General features: G+C 38.8%; 1 protein-coding gene across 1 annotated transcript in view; it reads left to right on the top strand.

The window, feature by feature from the left end:
• Positions 1–22617, top strand: part of FBN1 (fibrillin 1) — a 303046-nt gene that overhangs the window by 160512 nt on the left and 119917 nt on the right. Inside the window, exons 6-8 of the mRNA XM_006895296.1 lie at positions 6970–7167; positions 11163–11288; positions 18348–18473. Coding sequence (XP_006895358.1) covers positions 6970–7167; positions 11163–11288; positions 18348–18473 — 450 coding nt within the window. The remainder of the gene's footprint in view (positions 1–6969; positions 7168–11162; positions 11289–18347; positions 18474–22617) is intronic.

Raw genomic sequence — 22617 nt, 5'->3', positions numbered from 1 at the left:
AAGAAGCTGCACTGCAATCTGAGAGGTGAGTGGTTCAAATCCACCAGATGCTCTGCTGGAGGAGGAACAATCTCTTCCTGTACCAGTCAAATCTGATTTGATGGTACACATACACACAAATAATAAAAATTAAATAAATAAATGCATACATACATACATACATAGTAGTGAATAGCTGGCCCATATGGGATTTCTGGGTTGAAGTTTTTAAGGAAATGCCACACGTCTTTGCAGAGTGATTGTACCATTTTATAATCCCATCAGTAATGCGTGAGGGTCCCAATCTCTCCTCATCCCCTCCAAAATTTATAGTTTGCTGTCCTGTGAAGCTTGGTTACTGTCTGTGGATTGAGATGATGATTTCATTGTTGTTTTACTTTGCATATCTCTCATTGCCAATGATTTTGAGCATTTCTTCATGTGTCTGATGGCCATCTGTATGTCTTCTTTTGTGAGAAATCTTTTTTTGTTTTCTGCCCATTTTGTTGTTGGATTATCAGTCTTTTTCTTTTGGAGACCTTGTAGTCGTCTATAGACTTCAGTTATGGGAACTTTGTCTAAAATGTGATTGCCAAATGGTTTTTTCCAAATCTGTAGGTTTTCTTTTCACCTTATTGGAAAATATTTTTTTTATGTACACAGGGGCTCAATTTTTAGAAGATCCTATTTGATGATTCATCCTCTCCTTGTACATTTCTGGATATATTTGCAAGTCTATTTATGCCATAGGCTAGGTCTTGTAAATTTGATCTCATTTTGGTTCTTATTATTATGGTTTTAGGTTTTACCTCTAGGTCTCTGATCCACCTTGAGTTGATTTTTTGTGTATGGTATAAGATATGGATCTTGTTTTAGTTTTCTATAGGAGGATGTCTAGTTTTGCCAGCACCATTTATGTTGAGGAGCTTATCTCCCCATTTAATTGGTCTTGTTTCCTTGTCAAATACCAATTAACTGTAGGTCGATAGGTTGATATTTGTGTTCTTGATTCTCTTCCATTGATCTGTGTGTCTGATATTGTACCAGTATCATGCTATTTTTGGTTACTATGACTGTGTAATAAGTGTTAATATCAGGGAGTGCTATACCTCCCACTTCATTTTTTTTTCAGAGAAGCTTTACTTATTGGTGGTATCTTTCCTTTCCAGATAAATCTGTCCATTGCTACTTCTACCTCTCTGAAGAAGTAATGTGGTACCTATATTGGGATTGCATTGAATATGTAGATTGCTTTTGGTAGAATTGTCATTTTCACAATGTTGAACCTTCTTATCCATGAACAGGGAATATTTTCCCACTTATTTGTGTCTCTTATTGTTTTAGATAGATAAATAGATAGATATAGATAGCTATAAACATATACATATACATATACATACACACACATACTAGATTATTTACAAAATTTGAATACATTGTTTTCCAGAAATTTGGAGAATCTGTTCTTACTGTTTCTTGGAGTATTGTTTTGCAGGTTTTTTTTTATAAAAGTCTTGTGTATGTCTAGTTAGGTTTATTCCTAAGGTTTTCATCTTGTAATTGGCCATAATAAATGGTATTAGTTTTCTAGGGTCCTTTTCTGTGCTTACTTTGTGACTTTAGAGAAATCCCACTGAATTTTGTATGCCAATCTTGTAACCTGGCACTCAGCTGAAATTTGTCTAGGTGTAACAGGTTTTTTGTTATGCCTTTGGAGTTTTCTGTGTCCACTATCATATCTTCTTGCATGTAGCAACATTTTTATCACATCTTTACCAATTTGACTGCCTCTTATCTCCTTCTCTTGCCTTATTGCCCTACAAATACTTCCCATATAGTATTTAATAGGAGTGGTGACAGTGAGCATCCTTTTCTGGTCCCTGTCCACAAAGAGAATGCCTTTAGTCTTTCTCCTTTGAAAATAATGTTGACTCTTGTTTTTGTGTATATACTTCTCACTATGTTGAGGAAATTATCTTCTATTCCTATGTTGTTGAGTATTTTAATCAGAAAGAGGTGCTGCATTTTGACAAAGGCCTTTCCTGCATCAATTGATAGGATCATGTGGGTTTTGTCCTTTGCTTTGTTATTATGATGGATTACATTGATTGTTTTTCTTGTGTTGAACCATCCTTGCATGCCTGTTATGAATCCCACTTAGTTTTAATGAATTGGGTTGGGTTTTTTGTTTTGTTTTGTTGTTTTTGGGGTTTTTTTTTTTACATTTTTGTGTTAATTTTAATAATAAGAAGGGCACAGGAATAAAATTCTGTTACTTTACTTAGCAAGATAGCCAAAGCTAGACATGAATGAATTGTCTTTTTGATATACTGTTGCATCCTGTTGGGCAAGATTTTTATATCTATGTTTTTATGAGTAGTAGTGGTCTATTTTCATTTTTTGAAAATGTCTTTGGTGGTTTTGGCGTTAGATTATGCTTGCTTCAAAGAAATACTCTGGAAGTGTTATTTCTTTTTCTATTTATTAAAAATAGGTAAAGATATTGATAGCTCCTTCCTGAATGTTTGATAAGAATTTATCTGTGAAGCTGTCTGGACCAGGACTGTTTTCAGGGGGAGTCATTTTATAACCTCAATTTCTACCTTTGTGATGGTTCTATACATGTGTTCTATATTTGTCTATGTCAATTTGGGTAGGAGTTTCTAGAACTTTATCCATTTCCTCTAGATTTTTCAAAGTAGAGCTTTTCTTAATATTCTAATATTATCAACTTAATTTCCCCTGGTTCTGTTGTGATATCACTCTTTAATTTCTCACTCAGGTCATTTGTATCTTCTCTCTCTTTTCTTTTGTTAAGTTTGCAAGTAACTTGTCTGTTTTATTGACCATTTGGAAGAACCAACTCTTGGTTTTGTTGATGATTTCAGTTGTTTTTATATCCCATTAATTTCAGCCCTTGTTCTTATAATTTCCTTTATTCTATAGGCTCTGAGATTAGCTTGTTGTTTTTCCATGTGCTTAAAGTGTTTTACTGAGTACAGGATGGATCCACAACTGGCATTCTCTCCCCCCCCCTTTTTTGTCTTCTTTTAATGCCATCCATTACCTTCTTGCTCACATGGGTGTTTATTTTTTAAGGTCAGAACTTAATCTAATTGATTTTCTTCTGTAGGTGACACTTTGTTTTTCGTGGGCTGTTTTAGTATTCTGTCCTTGTCTTTAATTTTGAAGAATTTGACCATTATATATCTTGATGTTTTTCTTTTGGGGTCTACTCTGTTTGAAGTTCACTTATCTTTTTTAATGTGAATTTCCTAATTTTTCATGATATTTGGAAAATTTTCTTCTAGTACCTCTTGCACAGTTTTCTCAGTGCTTTCCCTCCCTTTCCCTTTCTTTTCCCTGATTCCATACTGGAATTCCAGTCACACATATGTTGTTCTATTTGATGTTTTCTTTATTTCCCTTCTGTTGTCTTTCTGTGTTTTTTTTTCTTCTACTAAGTTTCCATTGAGATTCTTGAAGACAAGAAGAAGACTAGCTCACTGAGTCTCTGTTCCATCTCTTCTGTTCTGCTTTTTGTACCTACAGTATGTTGAAAAGTTCTGCCTTTGGTCTTGATGTTCTGGATTGCATTTCCAAGCATTTCTTTTGTTTTTAGTACTGTGTTGATTGTACCCTGCCTGTCTGTGATGATTATTTTTAAATTCTTTTACCTCATTATTCATTCAATTCTTTTAACTCTTTCTTCCATTTGTAACTTCTATAGTAGTAACACATGTAATTCCATGTTGATACATTTCTTCTGCCTTGCTGGACTGTCTGGGATATTTCTTTGGGTCTGTGATTTGGTCTTGTATAACAAGGCCTATTTTAGGGAGCTCTGATGGCCTAGTGGTAAGAAGCTGCACTGCAATCCCAGAGGTATGCAGTTCAAATACATCAGATGCTCTGCTGAAGAAGGCGGGGCAATCTTCTCCTGTATCAGTCAGATCTGATTTGATGGTACACACAAAATAATAATATTTGCTTTTAAAAAGGGGCTATTTTGCTTTATTTTCATAACGTTTAAATCTTCCTGCTGCTTCCTTCATATTATGTGATGTTCTTCTTGGTATGTGTGAGTCAATTTTGGTTGTGTCTGTGCAGGTTGTTCTTAGTTCCTTGTCTTTATCATACTCGTGAAAAGTTGAACACTCTTAAGTTTTGCTCTCAATTTGGTTTCCCAGTAACAATCTTATGCACCGGTCATCTATGGGTGGCTAGGTTCCCTGTTTCCTGTGGCATCCTTCTCCAGTTGTCCTTTGTGGAATAGGGAGCTGGGGTCTCTCTCTTTGCCCAGGAGTGAGCCTGCTTTTCTGACCTGTCCTGTAGTTTGATGAGAGGAGCAGTTTGCCTTACAGATAGGCAAAGTCCCAAGAGTTTTTCTCAACATATTTTGCCCAGGGAAATTGCATGGTTCCAACTGTGCAGCCTCCAAGTCTCAGTCAGTGCCAATGGCTGGCCAGCACACCTATCTCCTCTCCTGAATCTTGTTGGGAGGGAGCTGATCCAACCTGAGCAAAGGCCCAGGAAACTGGCAAGATCCCAACAGTTCAGTCTCAGTTCTGCTTTTTTCACTTTTTGAAATATGATCCCCCCAATTTTGCTACTATTGTTGTTAAAAATATAGGCAAAACATATTATATCAGTTATCTGTTTCACCATGCACAACTGAGTAACATTTCTTACATTCTTTGAGTTCTGTGTTCATTCTCACTCTCCTTAATAGGAGGCATTTCCTCTTCTATTAATAAAAACTCACAATCCCCTAAATTTCATATCTAACTTTTCCATTTGCTGTTTTTATAATGTTCAAGGCAGACATTTTTTATTTGTTAAGCTCAAAATTAGGACTATTTGAGTTTAAGAAGATTCTATATGATGTTTTTGGTTTAAATTTTAAAGATTATCTCAGGGCAATAGCTTCATGGGATTCTCCAGCCTCCATGGCTCAAGAAAGTTTGGAGTCTATGAGAATTCTAAATTCTGTTCTGCATTTCCTTACCTTTTGATTAGGATTCTTCTACAGAATCTTGAATAAGTATGTTCGGTATTATTGGTAGCCATGTACCAACTGTTAGTATCATCTACTAATAGAGTTCTTTTGTTCTCATGACCCAGGAGTATTTGCTTTAATTGCAGATAGCGTACATGAAGCTAACTGAGGCATATATATTTGCTTAGTAAATGAAAGGAAGAAAAGGAGAAATAAATTTCTATTTCTTTCCTTATTACCTATCATGTTGTTGATCATGTTCTGTCGAGTCAAGAAATACTCATAGTGACCCTGTGAACAAAAGGCCTGAAGCCTTTCTATAACTATTGACATTTATCAAAGTTCATAGTTTCCAGAGGCATGTTGTTTAGGAAGTGGATGCCATTGCTTATCATGGAAAGTTTCATTTGCTCATTTTTTTCTCAAATAAAAGATAGTATTATTGTCATCTTTTGACAGAGAGTGAGCAGGAGAGACGAGAGTGCTGTTTCTCTTTAGCTTTGTTATTTCTGTCATGTAAGCTGGATATCTCTGGCATTTGCTTCTTGACTCTGTTATTCAATGTCTAAGGTTGAGAGGTGGGAAGTAAAGTTATATGTATAAACTATAATTCAAAATATCATCTAAATTACCGCTTTTAAAATAAAAAAACCTTTATATTTGGGTGTTGACTTTTTTTTAAAAAAGAGAAAAATACAGTCTGTATAGTCTTTCAGTCTTAATGACTGCTGCATATCAACCATTTCTCACCCTAAAATTATTCTATAACATGCACTGATCATTGTGTTTCATAATGAAGAAGAGAATGCCATTTAAATGGCATGCAATAAGAAAATTATTGACTAAATTATGTTGCTATTTGATGGAAAATTATGTTACAATTAAAGCAATATTTCAGTATCCTGTTTAATGATGGAAGAAAATGTTTTTAATAGTTTTAAATAAAAAACCCTACAGGATTCAAAATTAGTTTTAGTGTTTAGCAATTATATTAATATAGGGAGCACTGGTGGCTTAATGATAAGGAGTTTCACTGGCAACTCAAAGGTACATGGTTCAAATCCACCAGCAGCTTTTTTCAAAAAAAGGTGAACATTCTCCTCTTATGCGATTTACAGCCTTTGAAAACTCCCTAGAGGCTCAGCTATGTATGAGTCAGATCCGACTTGACAGTATAGAACAACAGTTTTATTAATATGATATCTGTTTTTTATAAAAACAAAACTCACATATATATCACACACATATATCTATGTGTGTGTATATATATATATTTATATATATATAAATTATTTAAGATAATACACTAATATGCTATTATTAAGGGCTTATTTAGGTAACTCAATTATGTGTGATTTGAGATAGTTCTTTTGTCCATGAGTTAATTTCAAACCAATATCCTTATTCTTTACATGAAATACTTAAATATCTTTTGTGAAGCTGGAGTGTGTTTCCTATGTAAGTGTGAATTTATTTATGCTACTTTTAAGCAATATGGTAGACACAATTCAGAGAAACCGATGTCCTTTTATTTAAGGAACCTTCTGGGAAAAGTTATCATGACTTACTGCACTGCAAACTTTTAAATTCTTTGCTTTCTCCAACTTAAAATATTGTAGTCTGTAAACTACATGAGGGCAGGGTTTCATCATTTGCCATATCTGAATACAGGCTGATTCTTTGCAGACATTAAGCACATTTTTATATTTTGAGTGAATGGATGAGGGACATATTTGTGTAGCACTTCACAGTTGTGGGATTGTCCACTAACTCCTCTGATTCTCACAGAAGTAGGTTCAAAGTGGCTACAAACTGGTGTTTTCACATTTAGTTTGTAGGCAAGAAAAAAGGAGATACAGAGGCAGAGTATCTATAAAGACAGTCATGTGGGGTTCCATCCCTGACTCAGGCAAGACGAACCACAGTAGCTGCTCGGAGTGATGGCTCTTGCTTTTCTGGACTTTCATAGAGTCCTTGTTCTTTATTTCCAGATTATAGAACAGGCCCATGTTTTACTGTGGTCAGCAACCAGATGTGCCAGGGACAGCTCAGTGGGATCGTCTGCACAAAAACGCTCTGCTGTGCCACCGTGGGCCGCGCCTGGGGCCACCCCTGTGAGATGTGCCCTGCCCAGCCTCACCCCTGCCGCCGAGGCTTCATCCCCAATATCCGCACAGGAGCTTGTCAAGGTAAGTGCTGAGCCGATGGAATTATTAATGGATTAATCTTATTTGCTCTGGAGAACCATTCTGCAGTGAAGCTGGAAAGATTTGGAAAAGCAGTGTCAGAGACATAACTTCATGATTTCACTGACTGCAACGATATCCAACGAAGGCATTAGGAACCTGGCTCTGCAGAGAGCAGCAAAATCTTGCTGAGCTTTTCCTGGCCAGCAGATCCTCCTCTGACCCCAGAGACACTTTTAAAAGCCTCTCATTCCCGGGTAGTGTAATTCTGGTCACAGAAGTATTGTCTAGTACAACAACACTGTATCTAAAAACAAAGCTAGAGCTGTAAACAAGGTATTTTATCCTTTTCTTAATTTTTTTTCTTCTCCTCAGTTGTAACTGCTGGAGGTTCCTGGTTTCATGGGTTGTACTTAGTTGACCTGAAGAAAATCGTTCCTCTCACCATTTAACATGCTACGTTATGCATTTTTTTCACAAGTCAGAAATAAATTAGGATTTGTTTCACAGTTTTAAATAGCCCCAGATGTCGCCTGCCTGCCTCTCCTCTGCCTCCCAGAGAAATCCTTGCTCTGCTTTTGGCTTTTCCTCCTGTTCTTCCAGCTGTACAAATTCTTTCATTGTCTGGGAGTCTGGCAGGAAACAGGAGGAAGTGAACAGAGGCAGCTCTGCACTAAACTGATGGGCTTGAGAACTCCCAGGCTGTATCTTCAGACACTTTCAGTGCCTTTTAAAAGCAAATTGCAAATAACATTGTTTTCAGAAAATTCAGCCTATGCTTTTCTGAGGCAAATGGACAATCTTTTATCTGGTTTTCTTTCATATACTAATTAAAGAGATTGACCCTTGGCTGACCCTCTAGCAGGTTTTCAGAGGCGATTAATCAAGTGGGAGGATATTGCCCATCCTTCTCCTGCTAAACAGCTGGTGGATTCGAACCGCATGCTTTTGGGATTACAGTGGAGCTTCTTGCCACTAGGCTACCACTGCTCCCTAATTATAGAGATACTACTGGAGAGGGACATCATGCCTGGGAGGGTGGAGGGACAGTGCAGGAGAGAAAGACCCTCAATGAGATGGATTGATTCAGTGACTGGGGTAATGGGGGTAGTTGTGTCAGAGACAATAAGATTGACACAGAATAGAGCGTGGTTTAGGGCTGTTGTACGTAGGGTCGCTATGAGTCACAGGCGACTCAAGGGCACGTAACAACAACAACATGCACTAAAACAGACCGTGAGCTGAACTACACAGTTCCTTGGGTCTCTGTTAGATCATGTATTAATAAATACCACTTCTGATAATAAGCGTGGTGGTCCTGGCCCCTCGTTACCAGGCACAACATACGTGTTCTTTATATGCCCTTGCACGTAGCCCTATAAATGTCAGGAGCAGCCACAAGTCATTTTTAAATCCTAGAATTATAAAGGATGGGGTTGTAGGATTTACAGAATCAATAGTTTAGTTCTTTTCTTTGGTACTTTCTTGATTTTCACATTCTTAGAAAGATCTGGTGAGTTTTGAATAATTTCTGGGTCTTGGTTGTATGCACTTGGCTAGTACCAATAAAGTCATTGACAGTGACCAGAGAGCCAGATTTGGAGTTCCCAGCTGCCCATCATCGGTCAGTCATGGTCAGAGGCTAGAGCACCAACAGCTGGAGACAGAGCACGAGCAGGAGAGATCAGAGCTCTGCTTCTCTTTCGCTCTGCTGTTCGTGTCATACAAGCTGGATATCACCAGCATTTGCTTCCTGACTCTGTTATTCAAAATCCAAGGGTCTGAGATAGTGGGGGACAGGGGAAAATAAAGTTTTTTTATATGAATTTAAAAATAAAGAATAACTGATTCAAAATGGCAGCTGTGTTACCACTTTTAAAATGACATATCTTCATATTTGGTTGCTGACTTTTTTCTGAAGAGATTCTTCTGTCACTTTGAGAGCCCTTTCTCCTTGCTAGTATTAGTACGTTGTCCAGTTGTGGGCATATTGTTTCCACAGAGGAGTTTCCACTTCTGGAATATGCCATTGGTAGAGTCATTCTCACGTTTAGTTCCCTTCTGACCAAAAAACTATCCTTAATGAGACTGCCTAGTTGTGCTTATCTGTTCATGGACAGTTAACAGGAAAGTAAAATTTCCTTTTCAAATAGAGCCATTCATTTGTGGGTCAAGACATTCCATTTAAAACCTGAAGCCACACTTTTCATGCTGTTCCCCCGGCACCCTCTTCCCCTGCATGCTGGCATTTCTTAGCAGCTCAGGTTGTCAGAGACCTTCCAAGAAGCAGTCACCTTGTTGCATCACACAATGAAGAGTAAATCTGAACAGTGTGTCGGGCTCCTGGATTTCTAAAAGTATACCCAAAGTAAAGAAAAGCTAGACTGTTTGCCTCAGAAGAGCTTTACTAAATCAGACTTCTGTGTGTATTTTTAGTAAAAACGTAGAGAGACTATATATGTATTTTCACACTGAGTGTGATAAGCCTGGAATGCTTTAAATTTGCTCAAGAGGTTTAATATTGAAGGTTGTACCTAGGATTACAGGCTGCCCTTAAGTGCTGGGAATGTAAAGCACCTGCTCCCTATAAGCTTCTGTTGAGGAAATTAATACACGAAACAAAAACAAAACCAAACAATGACAGAGAAGTACGTAATCATCTAGCCAGTGATTATGTTTGTTATAAGTTGCTATTAGGTGGATTTTGTCTTATGTGTTAGAGGAGAATTGTCTCTTAAGAGTTTTCTAGCCTGTCATTTCTCTGAGAATAAATCTCCAGGTATTTCTCTGATAAAACCACTGTGAGTTCATACTGCCAGTCCTGTGGTTACAAGCTGAATACTTAGTCATTGCACCACAGGACTCTTTAATGTGTGGAAATCAAAGTAGGGCAGTAAGAAGGGTGGTGAGTGACAGGGTACTGGGTGCTGCTGTCAGACTGTGTAGGAAAAGGCCTGCACGTGAGAATGTTCTTTGAGTAGAGACATGAAGGATTCCCAGAATAAGCTATCCAAATAGCACTAGGGAAGGAGAACTATTTCCAGATAGAGAAGACATTCACTACAGGTGCATCCTTGACATACTTGAGGGATAGCAAGGAAGCCAGTGGGCTGAAGAGGGGTGAGAGGAAGAATGTTAGAAGATTCGGTCAGAGAGGAGATGCATGATGCAGAGCCCTCTAGGACCTACTTGGCTTTGAGTTTTGAGCTGAAAGGGTTGTGCTCTGGCGTCCCTTTGACAAAGTTCCCTCTGGCAGCTGCTCTGTCAGAAAGGTGGACCCGGAGCTGAGAGTGCACATCGTTTCTGGGAACAGCACTCACTTCTTGACCTGATTTACTGACTTGTATAATTCTCATTTCTTGAGGCAGTTCTGCAATTTTCCATTTTTATTTATTGAAAAACATTAACTGCTCAAATCATCTGAGTGAACTTGTTTAAGTTAGGTTTGCTTTTACTGAACCATTCCATACCATTCTTAAAGGCAGTTTTGTTCTAGAAATATGTGCCATTTTAATTCTAAAGATTTGCTGAATAGCTCAACTGAATTATTATTATTATTATTACCAACTTACAGATAAAAATGAAACAGTAAAATATCATCTTCTTCTTACCATGTATCCTTGTAACTTTCAGCATACGTAATAAAAACTAGAAAAATATTCTCCTTTACATGGCGGGGGTGGGGGGAAGGTGGAAGGTGGGAAAATAAAGAATAGTTATGACCACATATAGAAAATTATTGACCAAACAATGTTAAATGATTTATAAATCTACAATATGTGTAGTACATAAATTGCATAATGTAGTTGTAAAAATACTTTCTATCCTGGTATTTCAAATATTGTGATGGACAAATATCACTGATAATTGATATGTATAGTGTTTTAGTGTGATTGTGGACAGTCACTTTTTCTTCTGTAATGGATTTTAAATTAAATCTCAATCTCTCCTCTCTATCTCCCTCTTTCCCTCTCTCTCTCTCTCTGGAAATCTGACAGATGTGGATGAATGCCAGGCCATCCCTGGACTCTGTCAAGGAGGAAATTGCATTAATACTGTTGGGTCTTTTGAGTGCAAATGCCCTGCTGGACACAAGTTTAATGAAGTGTCACAAAAATGTGAAGGTAAGAAATCTCATACTTTGCCGTTAGGTAGGGGGTTGGGAGGAGGTAGGCAAAACACAACAGCAGCAACAAGTCTTGTTTGCAAATTGCTTCTAAATCCTCCTGTCTTTGCTATATCCACGAATGTTTAAGTATAATACTCTTAGCAGGAATAATATGCCTTTGTGCTATTGAACCAGAAAAACCCTGCAGCTTTTTCCACTTTTATAGACCCAAAATAAGAGGTACATCTGAATCAAATTAAATATTAAAACATGAAATAGTTTTGAACCAATATTTGGTTTAAAATGTTCAAGACACATGTTTTTGTGTAGTCTTAGAGACATGAATTTAAATTTAATCATTTGATGGCTTTCTGAATGATGCATCTTTTGCTTCCTTTTCATGTTGAAATGTTTGAACTTTGTTTGGGAAGAGCTATTTTCTCCTTCTATGTATGCTTTTCAAAGCAAGATTTAGAATTTATTTTGGGGAGAATAATATATTCCTATCAAACAGAAACGTTTCTAATGTGAACCAAACATGAGAATAACTTGCGGTGATTTTTTAAGTATTTTTGTTTATAGATTGAGCTACTCCCATTGTGTGTACAGAGGATAAATTGATGTTTGCTACTGCTGTCTGCCCCCACACCTGCTCTCCCTCTAAAAAAACCAAAAATAGGCCTGTCTTCGAAGTACAAGAAGTAATTTATCCATGAGAGGACATCTCCAGAGATTACATTCATGCCATTGAACTTTCTTTTCTTTGATGAGTGTATGGTGATATTTCCTGATATCTAATTATATTTCCTGATAATTTGAAATATTTAAAATACATGTCTAGATTTTCAAGTATTAGCCCCTAGGCTTTTATGGCAGTCGTATTCCATTTATCATACGCAAAATCCTTATCAACAATAGGCTGTGGGTTATATATTTAGATTTCCTCAGTGAAATATGTCCAATGAAGGGTTACCTTAAGACAATAAAGTCTTTGTCATTTGTGTGATCTGTGTTTTGTTTTCTAGAGTTATGATAGCTGTTAGCATGAACTAGAATAATTTTCTTGCTTCTTTTGCTCACACCTGTCAGTTAATATTAACCTTGGAGGTTCACCTTCTATAGTTAGGAAAGAAGACACAGGTTCACTGCTTGGGTAGAAAGAAAAAGGATTCAAGTCCTTTTAGTAATGTTAAGAGACTTAGTATTTTGAAGTACTCATTGGACCCCAAATTTAAGCTGAGATGCAATTTCTTATAATTCTTTTACACAAATTATTTTCCCCCAGCTGCATTTTGAAGGCAAGGGCAAGATAAAAACAGAACACTCTTGGCTAGACATCTCCCTCCCCCCTGTGCTTTTGCCATCTAGTGTTTCATTACATTCAGATGATTTTTTTTTACTTCGTTTTTATTTTTCTATGCAAAATTAACATTAGAAGGAAATGCCCTGTGAGTACTACATGTACTCTAGCTTAGAGGCGAGTTTGCACATTGTTTATCTGTCATAGTGAGAAAGCCATTGAACTGGATGCCCTCCTTCAACTCTCCTGTTCGCTCTCTCTCCTGGCACCTTACTGTGTGAATGGCAGGTATCGGAAGAAAGCTCTTTAGATGGTTGATAAAATGAATCTCAGATAATCTGACCTCAAACTACTGAATGAGCTGAGGGCCTTGATTGGTATGTGCTCTAGGAAGATGTTCAGGCTGCAGTGGGGTTCTGTGCTCTTCTAGAAATTATTCTTGCACTTTTGCCATCAATTTCAGTGGCTTTAGAAATATATCTTCTGCATTTGAAAAAGAAGAATTTGTGTATCTAGAAACCTGTTTTCCTTCTTTTTTTTTTGAAAAGATTAGTTCAATCAAATTGGTTTTAGCAAATTTACAAAATGTTAGTTTCAGAAATGAGGTTTTTCCAAAATACTTTTCCTTGATAACTTTCTTTTAATCCCCTTGCCCAGCAACTAGGCAGCTTTGGAGACACGGTCTCCTCATGGAAAAGCAGCACTTCACTAGTGTTTCAGATCCCCCAGGGGCTCCACAGTTGAGAGATGAGCAGTCTCCTCCCACGCAATTTACTGCTTCTGAAAACCTGCTGGAGGGTCAGCTGTGAGTCAGTCAGTCTCCAGAGCCATAGTATTGTTGTTGTGTCAGAACTAAGCCGTGGCTGAAAGGAGACTGCTGTCCTTTCCTCATGGAGCAGGTGGAGTCAAACCGTGTGCCTTTGGGATTTCAGCACAACTTCTTACTATTAGGCCACTAGAGCTCCCTACAGCAATGAATAACTCTCCAAATTTCTTTAAAAAAACAAACAAACAAAAAACAAACCAAACAAACATGTAAAGAAATATGGGCAATTTAGATACATTTGAAATGCAAACTAATGAGTAAAGTTATGGGATAGCAATAACTATCTTTTTTTTTTAATTTAGGAAGAAAAAGAATTAAAATGTATAGCTGTCATTTGAGAAAATAGAGATACAGAGTTCACAGCCACTTCTGTTGTTGACTTTTCCAATGGCTTAGAGAGCATGCACCAGAGAACAACCAGCCGTTCCTTTTGAAAACCAAGTCTGTATTTGCATAGGTTACTGTGGGAGGAAATGAAGAAGGAAAAAGTATAATTAAGGGATTACATTTTATTTCTGGAGAAGTCCCTTGGATCCCTAATTAACCACTAGTATTTTGGGGATTTATATTATCACTAGCTCAGTCTTTATAATAGTCTGGTTGATGCAAAAGCTTTTTTTCCCCCTTAAAAAAAAACAAACCTCTTAACTCCATGGCTTCTCTAATAGTCTTCTTCTTCTATCCTTCCCCTTCCCAGAATAATGGTGTGTTTATCTATAAATATTACTTGCCATTAGGCACTGGTATCCTCTTAGGCAGCCAGGAGAATGCAAAGGGGATACTTATCCCATTGTTTACTCTTGGATTCAGACCTTTAGCACACACTTTAATTAAGTGGCTCTTTGGAAGAAGATACAGATGCTTGGAAAGATGGAGGGTCAACAAAAGAGAGAAAGACCTCCAACAAGATGGATTGACACAGTGACTGAAGCGTTAGGCTAAGTAAGTCAGAGATTATAAGGATGGCCTAGGGTTCAGATCTGTTGTTCATTGGGTCACTCTGAGTCATACTTGACTCAATGGCACCTGACAGCAACAACGGCTACTACAATGATGGGAAGCTTCTTAATCTCAGGTACTTTGGACGTGTTGCTAGGAGAGGCTCTTCCTTGGAAAAGGACATCATGCTTGGAAAGGTGGAATATCAGAGAAATTGAGGAAGACCGTCAACCGGATGAATTGACACAGTAACTACAACAGTAGGTTCAAGTATGTTAGACCTGATGAGGACAGCACAGGATAGGACAGGGTTCAGAGCAGTTGTTCATTGGGTCATTTGTTCATTGGGTGATTTGTTCTGGACTTGAGGGCACTTAACAACAACTACATAGTTGGCTTGCCAAAAAACTGTTGTAGGTAAAGACCACTTACCTGGGAAAGGGCTCTAACTAGTGTGCTCTAATATATAATAATCTGTTGTGAGTTGAGCTGTTAAGCCAAAGGCTGTGTGTCTCCAGTGCTTTGACTCCACCAGCAGCTCTTTGGGAAGAAGATGGATAGTATCTTCCTTTGTATTGGGGGCGGGGGGGCTAGGGTGGGTAGTCTCTTTCCGTTGTAATTTACAGCCTCAGAAATCTGATGGAGGGGTCGCTGTGAATGACTGAGTGATCCAATCCATGGAGTGAAGCTCTGCTCTGACATCCTTGGGCTCCCTGAGTCAGAATTACCTTGATGGGCTAAGCTTTGTGTGGTTTTTTGGCCCCTGGTCCTGGTAATCTTGGTAATGTCTGTAACCCACTGTGATCTTTGATGTGTTAGTTTACCCTTGCTGAGTGAGGTCTACTCTCAAAGGACAGGTTGAACCCTTCTTTCCAGTTTCATCATCCAGACTGCACCTTTATAAATTTGCAGTTATTTTCCATTTGTGAACAGGAAAGCTAGAAGACATGGTGTGACTGTAATATAGTAGGGATATGCTGGGGGTTTTTAATGTTGTCTTGGTTTGGTTTTTAGTTCATGAAGAGAGATCTGATGGCCTAGTCCTGGGGAGTTGTACTGTTAACCTAAAGGTGACACCTCTCTGGTGGTTCACATCCACCAGGGCTCCATGGGGGAAAATAAGTACTCTCCTCCTCCTGTGTGATTTACAGCCTTAGAAAATCCAGTGGAGCCCGAGCTAGGAGTCAGTTCCACTCAGTGTTAGTGAGAGTGGCACAATTTTAGAAACTAGCTTGTTTTGTTTTCAGTCAAGTCACACTTTGTAAGATTTTTGTTGAAAAATCAACCGAGTTAATCTTACAAACTTCCTTGGCATTCCTAATCAGTAGTGTCACTCTAGAGCCTCCGTCCCTTTTGTTGGTAGTATCTTTATCTGATTATTACAAACTGGAGTGTGCTTTTTTTCTTCTGGAGTAGAATATGCACCTTTACCATCAGAAAACCTCACAGTGGCAATGTTTATGTTAGCATTGATTCTAACATATGCAGTGAAAGGCAGTGAAATATTGTTTGGTTTATCCTTTTGCCTAGAATAGAAGTGTAATGATTTTGCTTTCAAAGTGGTTAAACTTCTTATAAACAGTGTCACTGCTGCCTTTTTGACTAGCAGGGTCAACCTGAGTTAGACTCTGATTCACTTATGCACTATATTATTTTATAAATGAAGGGGACAGTACTTAAACTGAAGCTGAAGTGTTCTAGCCTTTCAGAGTTCCAGCAGTGCCAACTGGGCCATTGAAACACCTGGAAAGAGACTTGTTCAAACCTCACCTCTGCCGCCACCAGTGAGCTACATGGAAACCCAGTGCCCGAACTAACTTTCACCAAAGCAGGAACTTCCCTGTTAATGTCTTCTTTTTTGGTGCGACAGTTACTGAGAGCTGTCAGTGTTTGAATCTGACACTTGGGGAGCTCCCCCTGAATGAAGTGCTCATGACTCAGCAGCACACAGCAGAGACAACAAATCCATGTAAACACTGCCATTGAGTTGACTCTGACTCAAGATGACCTCGTGTGTGTATGAGAAGAACTGTGCTCCTAAAGATTTTCAGTGGCTAACTTTTGTGGAGGTAAATTGCCAGGCCTTTCCTCTGAGCAGCCTTTGAGTGGATTCAGACTGCCAACCTTTTGTTTGATTTGACTAATGGGGAAAACTTGAGTCAAATGCATGAGCCATTTGCACTTCTCAGGGTCTGACATATCCCTGTAGTCACCCTCATGACAACTGGGAAATGTTTTACGTACTATTCCTCTCTGCACCGTCACTCAACTCTTGCTTGCTTGAGCAAATGATTGCGACAAACAGTAAAACTGATTGATTTCCTTTCCATAGAATCAATTTGGGCATGGCATATTGCCTCTGTATTCTACAAAATTCAGCCTGCACTTGCGGTTTCGTTACTCCTTCTTCTCTGGTGACTAATTAATTGAAGAGAATTTTTTTAAATTCTTTTTTCCTAAGGGCTTTGTGGCTACAAAGACTCTGACCTTAGTAGCTTCCAGGTAATGTACATTGATTATTACTGCACTTACCTATTTGGCTTGGTAGCAAACTTTCTATCCACTAGGCCAAGAGACCTCTCTCTATGTTGTTGTTATTGTTGTTGTTAAGTGCCCTTGATTGTAGATGACTCATAGCAACCCTATGAATGAAAGACCTGAACATTTGTATAACTCATCATTTCTCCAAGTTCGTAGAGTTACTGGAGGCAAGCTATTTTGGAAGTGGATGTCACTCCTGCTTCCAAGCTTGTTTTAACCAGGGAACCCCACCAAACACTGTCCACCATGGGTAACCATTATCATATTTGACAGTTAAGTTTCACAGTGTTTAGCATTACAGCAACCACAGGTTACCTCTGTAAAGCAAATGGACAAACCAGGCTATAGCACTTAGTAGAATGTTTGACCAAAACCAATTAAAACCAGGCCTGAGGGCCACAGAATAAAATCACCCTCCTTTGGTTTGGTAGCAAAACTTTTTATCCATTAGGCCAACAGAGCTCTCTCTCTTATTATTACTATTGTTGTTGTTGCTAGGTGCCATCCAGTCATAGACAACTCATAGCGAACTTATGAATGAAAGGCCTGAACACTTGTATAACTTTCATTGTTTCTCCAAGATCATAGAGTTTCTAGAGGCAAACTATATTAGAAGTGGATGCCACTCCTACTTCTAAGCTTGTTTTAATTGGGTAGCTTCACCAAGGACCCTGTAGTGCATACAATTAAAGAGGGAAAGGTTGGGGGTTTAAATCCACTCAGAGATGCTTTAAGAGAAAGGCCTGGTGATGTATTCCAAGAAACTAGTCCTAGACACCCTTTGGAGCACACCTGCCTTGTGACACTTAGTCACCACTTGTCAGAATCATTGGGCCACCTTTAATCAAAATGACTTGAACTGCTGGTCAGTAGTTGCTGGAGGAGAAATAAACAAACAACAACTCACTGCTTTAGGTCCTGACAGGGCCCTTCCATCAGGTTTTTTGTGGCAGTAACTCTTTATGGGAGGAGACTTCTCATCTTCCTGCCACAGTTTGAACCTCAGACCTTTTGGGTGTTAGCAGCCTAACATGTGTTATCTGCCATGCATTGGTGCAGAGTTGAAAAGACATCAGGAAGTGATGCAGAATATAGAGTAATTAGGAAAAGAGTGTAACTAAATGTAAAACATGAGGAGGACAGGGAAGACACACTTTTACAACAAATAGCATTTGGAATACTCATATGCTGGGTACTTGGTAAAACAATGGTATACTCAGTCACAGATGGTAAAGGAAGTATGTGCTTTCACTTTGCTCTAGTGTGTGGAGTGGATAAAGCCATCGGTAATTCTGTGATGAGAAGAAGCACTCATACTCGGAATTGAATAGTCTTCATGCATCTTTTATACTGTCAAAAATAGCTATTTCTGGAGATGTGATTTGACTAGTGTTGCACCTGAATCCTTGAGACAAAGAACAGTGTCAGACCGTGTTCTCTAAATTCTGAAACTCTCCTTTATGTTGCAGATATTGATGAGTGCAGCACCATTCCTGGAATTTGTGATGGGGGCGAATGTACCAACACGGTCAGCAGTTACTTTTGCAAATGTCCCCCAGGTTTTTACACCTCTCCTGATGGTACTAAATGCACAGGTAAGTTTTACTACCAGTATCTTTAGGGTTTATGTAACTCAGTCCCATCATGAATGTGTTTCTAATACTTGCTGAGGGAGAGTTTACATTTCCCCACTGGAGCAAAACATCCACTTAGGAAGTATTGAATGCTTGATTAACATTGCAGTTCCATGTTCATCAAACTTTGAATTCATTTCTGATCTTTTTCTCTTTTCATCTCTACTTCCAGTCATTTCCCAAGATCTATGCTAATTTTGATCTTAAACTTCACTGATCATCTCTTACTCAGTCTCCTTTGCTACCTATGTTACCATCTATCTCACTACATCTCTTTTTCTAAAATAGTGCTCTGTTTAAATGACTTTTGTTCAAAAACCTGTGGTAATTTTCCAATAGAATGTAGAAATCAATGGTGCTGGCTCTCTGTCCACTAGTTCCTGTGGGTGCCAGAAATCCTTCTGGGGCTGCTGCGGCTGAGGACAGTACAGGGACGAGGGGGGAGCTTTGTGAGCGGTTCCCGTTCCCCCCTCCCTTCTTCCGCCGTGGCAGTCCCACCTTCATTTGTTGTGGATGGTACGCATTCATATAAGGTATTAATTATAGAATAGATTCTGTTCTTTAAAACACAGGCCTGACTGTTGCTGACTTTAATGATTACCAAAAATTCCTTAGAGAAGCGGTGGCAGCATAGTCCATCGGGATTTTCACTATTTACCCAAAGTTGCTGTCTCTGGCAGTTTGAATCCTCCAACTGCTCTGTGGGGGCAAAAGATGGACAGTCTCCCATGTGATTTGTAGCCGCCAAAAACCTGCCGGCGGGTCAACTGTGAGTCAGAGGGCAATGAATTTGAGGTGCAGTTTATTGAATGAGGTTGAAAGCTCTCCCTAGAAACCAGTAACTGCTAATCTTGTGTTCTCATGATCCTCAGTATGATTTCTTGAGTGTAGTGATCACTTACTTTAGTTATCCAATGCTATCATAGCAGAAATACCACAACCGGTGGTTGCATGCTTATTTTAGTGATTGTTTTCCCCTGGGTATAGTTGTTTTCCTCTGTGCATATCTGTTCATCTTGCCTGTCTGCCTGTATATTCATTGCAGAGTATTTGTTATTGCTTATAATGCAGGATGGACTGTGTAACACTGTTTACTGTTGTCACCTGTATATCCCTATGCACACCTCTCAGTGTCTTTGCTTTGTCTAGTGATTTTGTACAAGTTGCTCCCCACCCTCCCTAGGTGGTTGGCTTTAAAGAAGAGAGATTTTTTTCCCTTAAGTTCTGGTGATTGGAAGTCTGGATTTAGGGCATGACTTGAGGCCCTTTCTTGTCTCTTTCAGCTTTTAGTAGCTCTCAGTGCTCCTTGACAATCCTGGGCTTGTAGGTACACCTGTCTTGTGACTCTGTCTTCATATAGTCAGTCAGACTCTTCCTTTTTAATGTATTTCCATGCCTTTTCTGTTCTTTCTACATCTTGGCAATTATCGGGTTTATGAAACCAGCAGAACTAGATGGTGCCCAGCTGCTATTACTAACTGTTCTGATAAAAGATGCAGTAGAGATTCAGGCTAAGATAAAAGAAAAGTGTAAAACAAAACTCAAATCCTTAAAAAACCAAAACTCCCCAAACCAGACTTGCCTTAGAGACTAGAAGGATCTTAGAGATTCTTGCCTTGATATATATCCTTTAAACTCAGGACTAAAACCACTCCTCATGGTCACTTTTCATCTATATAACAGATTGAATCATAAAATGAACACTATAACCAGTACATACAGATATTTTTTTTAAAAAAATATTTCTATGATACCAAAGAGTCATCGTTTACTTTAAATCAAGAATGAAAAACTAAAGGGTAGGGGGTAGGCAGGGCAGCTTGATTAATGGAACCTATACAACCAGAATGAAAATAATGGAAATTTTGATACCTTGTGAGAATTGTAAGCAATGTCATTGAACACTGTGTATCACTCACTCACTCCCTATGCTTGAGTTAGTTTCCATAGGTAGGATTCCTGAGGCTGTAAAAACAGAATAGGCAGAGACTGTTCATCTTTCTCCTGTGGAGCAGCTTGTGGATTAAAACCTCCAGAGTCACTCCCAGCCTTTAGTTTGGCAGTACAACTATGGACTGTGCATCACACATCAAACAGGTTGTGTGTTTAGATTTCCCTATGGATTATGCCAACTATGGATTAGCCAACAGAGCCCGCCCTCACCCCCAATATGTATAGAAACTATTAGTTGGGATCTGATTTACTATCTTTCTTGTAGCTGCTTGCAGTTGTCCTGTATAGTAGAATTGGAACCAACTCATAATAACTGGCACACCAGCAAGTTTCCAGAGGCTGTAAATCACAAGGAAGGAGATTGTCCATTTTTCTCCCACGGAGCAGTAGGTGGATGTGAATTGTAGCAGTGTCACTCCTACGACTCCTGCCCCTGAGCCACCAGAGTAGCAACCTGGTGGATTACAAAACGGCCAGGACCACAACAGCCTTGAGGTTAGCAGTGCAACTCGCTACAGAGTGTGCTATCAGAACTCCCAAATTTAACCAAGAGTCCCTGTTTATAGATAGTGCTGCACTATATCTTTTAAAAACATTTCTTTAACTATAAAATTCCAGCTATCTCCTTCTGCCATCACATTATGAGACTCTTAAGTTATTTTTTTTTTCTTTTTTAAAAATCTAGTATTGACCTTAATCTCTCAGATACTGGTATTTTTATATTGTTACATGGAATCCTGGGAATTTCCTTCTGAATGTTTCCTTTTTATTCCTAATACGTTAGCTATCTTACCACCAATTTCTTTGTCACCCAAACTTAACACATATTTTGACTCTTTGCCCTGGCCCTCAATATCACCCTGCGTTGTGATTCATAGTTTACAGGTATGCACTCCTTAACCTTTTCTCTGTGTCTTCTTCATTGTCTTCAGCCTGGCATTTTACCTTGATCTTTCACATTACCAATGCTAAAATGCATCCTTTTTTGTGGGTAAATAGAAGTTGGGGTGTGGACTTTATTCCCCTGCCCAAAGGTCTTAATTGATTTTCTGTTGTCATGAGGGTAAAATCTATACACTGCTTGGCCACTCAACAACCACTTATCAGTCACATACTGAGGCTTCTGGGCATAAGCTCATGGGGTTAGGCAAATGTTTTATTTTTGCTTGATTTTTTTCCTCCCCTTGTTTAGAAACCATCTTCTACTTCACCAGTTTTTCTCTTGAGGCCACACTCAAGTTCAGTGTTCTCTGTGAATCCTTCTTCCTCAGCCCCATATTCCTATTGCCCTCTAAGCATGCACAGACTTCTGTTTGTTTATTCACCCAGCCATTGGTTTACTGATTATTGGCTTGTGCTAGTCCTTTGGCACGGTATATTAATGGGGAGGGATTTTGGTTTGTTTCTTTAATATTCATATATTTTCTCCTCAGCTCCTGGGAATTGTGAAGATGATCCACATCTAGTGTAGGTTTCACAGTTCCTAATTTCTGTTTGGACACAACAGTGTTTAGGAATGAAGACTTGTTGACAGACTAGGATAATCTTCAAAAGCCTCTTTAATCCTTACTATTACTTGTTCTAAGAGAAAGTGATTTCTTGGTCCGAAGACAAGGGAGCAGGTGGTTCAAAAGGGGAGAAAGGACAAAGGCTTCTTATCTTTTTCTGCCATATGGCTGGGCTAGGGCAGACTGAGAGTAGAAGAAGTGCCCGTGGCTCCTTCTCCCTCAGATCCTGGCACTTCTAGAGACTCTGGTAGGTCCTCAGGGATTCTGAAACTGCCCCTTACACCATGCAGAGTGATCCAGTGTTAGAGTGGTTTCCTTCCCACGTCATTCAGCAGTGCTGCCTAACCAGGCCAGAAACTTGAGGCAGATATACACAGGGGTCATATACACAGGGGTTAAATACACAAGGGTCATGCACACAGGGGTCATATACACAGGGGTCATGCACACAGGGGTCATGTACACAGGGGTCATATACACAGGGTCATATACATAGGAGTCATATACACAGGGATTATATACACAGAGGTCATTTCCTCCAAAGAGTTCCTTGTTTTCACAGCTCTCCCTTTCTGAAACCCAGTTTAGATTTTAAGATTCCAGGTTGTGCAAAGGTATTTTTTATAAATTATAATTTTATATAA

The sequence above is a fragment of the Elephantulus edwardii genome, unplaced genomic scaffold (genome assembly GCF_000299155.1).
Source record: "Elephantulus edwardii isolate Elephantulus edwardi_28Jun2011 unplaced genomic scaffold, EleEdw1.0 scaffold00164, whole genome shotgun sequence".
Lineage (NCBI taxonomy): Eukaryota > Metazoa > Chordata > Mammalia > Macroscelidea > Macroscelididae > Elephantulus > Elephantulus edwardii.
Note: the sequence above shows the minus strand (reverse complement) of the source record. Positions and strands in the feature narration are given on the sequence as shown.